We start from the raw sequence: 3,600 nt of genomic DNA, 5'->3' as shown, positions 1-3,600 counted from the left end.
TTTTTTTTTTTTTCTCTGGGAGTTGTTCTGCTATGCATTTACCAATTTCTGTTTCTGTTCAGGGAATCCAGCACGTGGATCACTTTGGTTTTATCTGCAGGGAGCCTTTAAGAAACGGAGGTTGTCACTTTGTATGCTATGTGTTTCAGTGCACTAATGAAGCACTGGTACGTATTTTACCTAATGTATAATGTATTGCATATACTGGAATATTAGGTCATATGATCTAATCTGAAGGACAAATAAAGTTTCTATTTTTTTTTAAATTTTATCACAAATTCAGGTTAGAAATAAAAATAAAGCGTGTTATAACTAGATTTTGTATGGTCCTTTGTGTGGTCTACAGAAAGAAAGTCCATTTGACAAAGCAGTTTTCTTCTATCTATATATGTGTGTGTGTGTGTAATATATATATATATAATATATATATATATTCTAATAATGAGTAATGTGCCAATATACCTCTCTGCCAACCTGTGGGGATTAGCTTTAAATGGAAGGCTGGCAATGAGGTAACGTGAGGCAACTAGGTCTCTTTAGGCCTTCTGACTGTACTTATTTAGTCTAGATAATGGCAAAAAACACAAAACCGTTCCCTAGCAGGAGTATTTAAACAAAACAAAAAGTCCTTCAAATCAACGAAGGACCTTTGAGTTCTTTTGGGATATTTCCTAGCGGTTCCTCCTACTGATTTCTACATTACTAAACGGCACCATAGCGTAGTGGCATGGGGGGCAGTAAGAGAAACCTATGAGTGCAGGTGGACCACAAGAGAGCAATGTCCTCCAAAGCATCTGTATCTGCACAGACATCAGCCAGTGGCTGACAAGATCAGCTTTAGGTGCATACGCAGAAGTAAGTTTGTACATTTCTCTTTACAAGTACAATGTTGTGTATTCTATTTTAGCAAAAGAAACACGTTAAACAATGTCTGTATTGGTGTCTTATTTTTTTGCCATTTTTGATAAATTGTAAATAACACTCTTGGTTCTATAGGTAGATGAGATTATGTTGACCCTGAAGCAGGCTTTCAGTGTAGCTGCAGTGCAGCAGAACTCGAAGACTTCGCCACCTCTGTGTGATGGATGCCCTATGCAGTGTATGCACAAACTCTGTGAGAAAATAGAAGGTGAGAGCATTTTTTTTATTATTATTATTACTATTATTAATAATAATAATAATATTAAACAAGATTTATATAGCAACAACATATTACGCAGCACTGTACATTAAATAGGAGTTGCAAATGACAGATGAATACAGACAGTGACACAGGAGGAGAGGAACCTGCCTCTAAGAGCTTACAATCCAGGAGGTGGGGGAAGTAAAACACAATAGGAGGGGAGATATGTAATGGTGGGAAGTAGTGATGGTTTCAAAAGACAGAAGAAGATGGGTAGGCAAGTTAGAAAAAAAAGGAGTTTTAATGCTCCTTTAAATGAGCAGAAAATAGGAACAAGCCGAAGTAGGGGAGTATATTTCTATCAGGTCAGAAATGTAAGTGGGACAAGAACTGTGGAGGGATTTGAAGGCAAAGCACAGGAGCTTAAATTTGATTTTCAGGTGAAATGGAAGCCAGTGTAGAGAACTACAAAGAGAAGCAGCAGAAGAGGAGCGGTGGGAAGGATGGATGAGTCTGGCTGCAGCATTCATAATAGATTGTAGAGGAGAGAGTCGGGTTAGTGGAATACCAGAGAGGAGGAGGTTACAGTAGTCCAGACGAGAGATGATAAAAGCATGTACAAAGAGTTTGGTGGTCTCTGGGGACAGCTGGGGGCAGATTTTGGAGATGTTGCATTAGTGAAAGTGACAGGACCTGGGAATGTTCCCAATATGGGGGGTAAATGAGAGGGCCAAATCAAAGGGGACACCAAGACGGCGTGCCTGAGGGGAGGACCGAATAACAGTGTTGTTAACAGTTAAGTATATGTCAGGGGGAGAAATGGAATCTGAGGGGGAGGGGAAGATGATGAGTTCTGTTTTATCCAGGTTGAGTTTTGAGAAATCTGTCAGACATCCATGATGGGATGGCTAACAGGCAGCATGAAACCTTATCTAGGACGGATATCTAGATATCTGGTTTTTTAAGATTGTAATAGTGGAAAAAAAAAATTCTGCATGTTAAACTTGTTTTTTTTCACTTGTTTCTTAGGTCTTCCACCCTCAAAAACCAAACTTGAATTACAAAAGCACCTTACAACTTTAAACAATCAGGAGCAGGCCTCCGTGTTTGAAGAAGTACAGGTAAACCTCTAAGTCAGTGTTTCTTGCCCTTTTTACCATGGGGAATATTGAAAGAACTTTCAAGTCTTTTTAGGGAACTCCTGCTATATATATTACTATATCCACAGCTCACAGAGCATTATTGTGGTGGTCAGTGGGAAGAATGTCACCCTTACAGATAGCCAAAAAGTTAATTGGTGTCGCTTAGCTAACCTGAGAGGCACAAATTGCTCTTGGCTTAAGACCTAGCAACCTTTGGAGGAACCCTAGGATTTTTCTAAGTATGAAACCCAAGTGTACATAGTATAACCTTCTAATATAGAAACTGCTGGAGCAGAGAGGGGAGGGAATTAGAGCAAATGACTGTAGAGTACAATTTTGGAAGGAAAAAATTCATGAAGAGCAGAACAGGCAAAAGAAAGTTGCTTAAAGATAAACTTTTTTTCAGTATCTACGACTCATTCATTTTATATCTAAGTTCATTCTTCTTGGTATCACGGTACAAAGATCACTGCACTCTTCCCTTTAACTTTGGATATATTTATATAATCATGTTGTCAATCTCCGCTGGACTAATGAACCCTGGAATTATGATGGTTTTATGATTTCACTATTCAAATTACTTTGGGTGGGAAAGCCCAGGTCTGTGGATTTCATACTTCTGAACGAACGAACTGTTTTCACTTTTCTCTGGACCATAAATCTGTTTCGTCCTTTTGGAATTTTACCAGCCACTGCCCTTCCTGTTTTGAAGGATCTGGATATTTCAGTAGGTATTAAAAGTAAAAGCTCATTATGGTGCAAAGTGCTTAAAGCATTGCCAAAGGTTCCATGCATTCAAAAGTTTTTTTTTTTTTTTTTTTTAGTAACTCTGGAATCCTTCTGTGTTGGTTTTTTCTTGTTCCAATTAATCAGGTCTGGTTGTTAACCCAGCTATTGTGTATTTTTTTTTTTTGTTAGATAAATAAAACAGTAACAATGTAAATTGACAATTTGGAGTACAGGTGATTTAAAATAAACTCCTGTGGCTATTATCTTCATCATACCTCAGTAAAGGGAGGGTGTTATTGAAGGCCTGTGAATCAGGTTGCTTAGGAAGTGCTTTCAAATTTTATGCCCAATTAAGATTCCTAACTTTAAGGAAATGAGAAATATGAGTCTTGTAACTTGGGGATTCCGAGAGTTGGCTCCTGATTAGGTGTGGCTCTGATCGTATGGGTTCATAACTTTATCCCAATCTTGTCACCGTCATTATGATAGGCATTTTTGTATGTAAATTATAACCTTTCCAGGGCTTCCTGAGCACTTTCAGCAATGGCTTTGTTTTCATGTATAGAAAAGAGACAAACTAACAAAATAAAAAGTAACCAGTTGAAG

General features: G+C 38.0%; 1 protein-coding gene across 1 annotated transcript in view; it reads left to right on the top strand.

Moving 5' to 3' along the window:
- Nucleotides 1-2,498, top strand: part of LOC140327130 (TBC1 domain family member 1-like) — a gene marked incomplete in the record, with an annotated part of 58,599 nt that extends 56,101 nt beyond the window's left edge. The window contains 3 exon segments of the mRNA XM_072406340.1: nucleotides 63-167; nucleotides 997-1,129; nucleotides 2,153-2,498. Of these exon segments, the coding sequence (XP_072262441.1) occupies nucleotides 63-167; nucleotides 997-1,129; nucleotides 2,153-2,256 (342 nt within the window).
- Between the last annotated feature and the right edge of the window lie 1,102 nt (nucleotides 2,499-3,600).

This window comes from Pyxicephalus adspersus, chromosome 3 (assembly GCF_032062135.1).
Source record: "Pyxicephalus adspersus chromosome 3, UCB_Pads_2.0, whole genome shotgun sequence".
NCBI classification, from domain to species: domain Eukaryota; kingdom Metazoa; phylum Chordata; class Amphibia; order Anura; family Pyxicephalidae; genus Pyxicephalus; species Pyxicephalus adspersus.
Note: the sequence above shows the minus strand (reverse complement) of the source record. Positions and strands in the feature narration are given on the sequence as shown.